Source organism: Capsella rubella, unplaced genomic scaffold, assembly GCF_000375325.1.
Source record: "Capsella rubella cultivar Monte Gargano unplaced genomic scaffold, Caprub1_0 scaffold_7, whole genome shotgun sequence".
Taxonomy (NCBI): domain Eukaryota; kingdom Viridiplantae; phylum Streptophyta; class Magnoliopsida; order Brassicales; family Brassicaceae; genus Capsella; species Capsella rubella.
This window is the reverse complement of record NW_006238917.1, coordinates 7,785,280-7,786,126: the sequence shown is the minus strand read 5'-3', so window position 1 is coordinate 7,786,126 and position 847 is coordinate 7,785,280. Positions and strand designations below refer to the sequence as shown.

The 847-nt window shown below is 30.9% G+C and overlaps 1 protein-coding gene across 1 annotated transcript in view; it reads left to right on the top strand.

The window, feature by feature from the left end:
• Positions 1-335, top strand: part of LOC17879615 (replication protein A 70 kDa DNA-binding subunit C) — a 1,868-nt gene extending 1,533 nt beyond the window's left edge. The window contains exon 6 of the mRNA XM_006285393.2: positions 63-335. Within this exon, the coding sequence (XP_006285455.2) occupies positions 63-335 (273 nt within the window). The remainder of the gene's footprint in view (positions 1-62) is intronic.
• Positions 336-847: the final 512 nt, after the last annotated feature.

Here is an 847-nt window from a genome sequence, read left to right as displayed (position 1 = left end):
TTGATTGGTTAACATTCTCTCTATAGCTTATAAATGTTTTTATGTTTTGCCCTCTATCGTAGGACCAAAACTGTATCACTAATAGCAGTGATAATGGAGATGGAAATCCAACTGCAATGACTACTCCTTCATCGAAAAGGAGAGAAGACCCAAATGATGAAAATGACCAAGAATCAACTTCGAAAAGGCTTTGTTTACCATCAATCACAGCGGCTATTGAAAAAGAATGTGACAAGGATGTAGCAAAAGAAAAGGATGGTGAGAAGTTTGGCGATGTTGGAGACTTGGAAGGACATCAAAAAGATGGCGAGAAGGATCAGGCTACTGCTACTTAAAAGTTATTTGCAGAGATACTTTGTTTTCGTTTTTTATATTAGTTTTAAGATTTTATTCCAATAAAGTAGTATGGTTTTTTCATGTTTGGTTATAGTTTGTTGCATTGGCAATAAGTTATAACACAAACATTTTTCCATACTACTAGCAATATTGTATTTCTGGTTTTTTACTTATTCTGGTTTAAAGATTTTCAATGCTAAGATGTTTTTATTTCATTGAAGTTCTTTGATTATCATAATACTTTGACACCAAACATTGAAAATCTTGTGAAAAAACAAAGTGTTAAGCATATTTTATAAATGATATGCTTAACATGTCTACCACATACTATAGCACAAAAAATCGGAACACCATGGAAAGAGGAAATGAATTTTTTCACGTTAATACAACTAATTGGTTTTATTAATTTCAAAGTTTTGTGCATCTCGAGAATTTTAACGGATGAGTTTCATGGAATAACATAAACGACATATATTGTTTTTCAAGAATCCTATTTTATTTTCTAATCTAA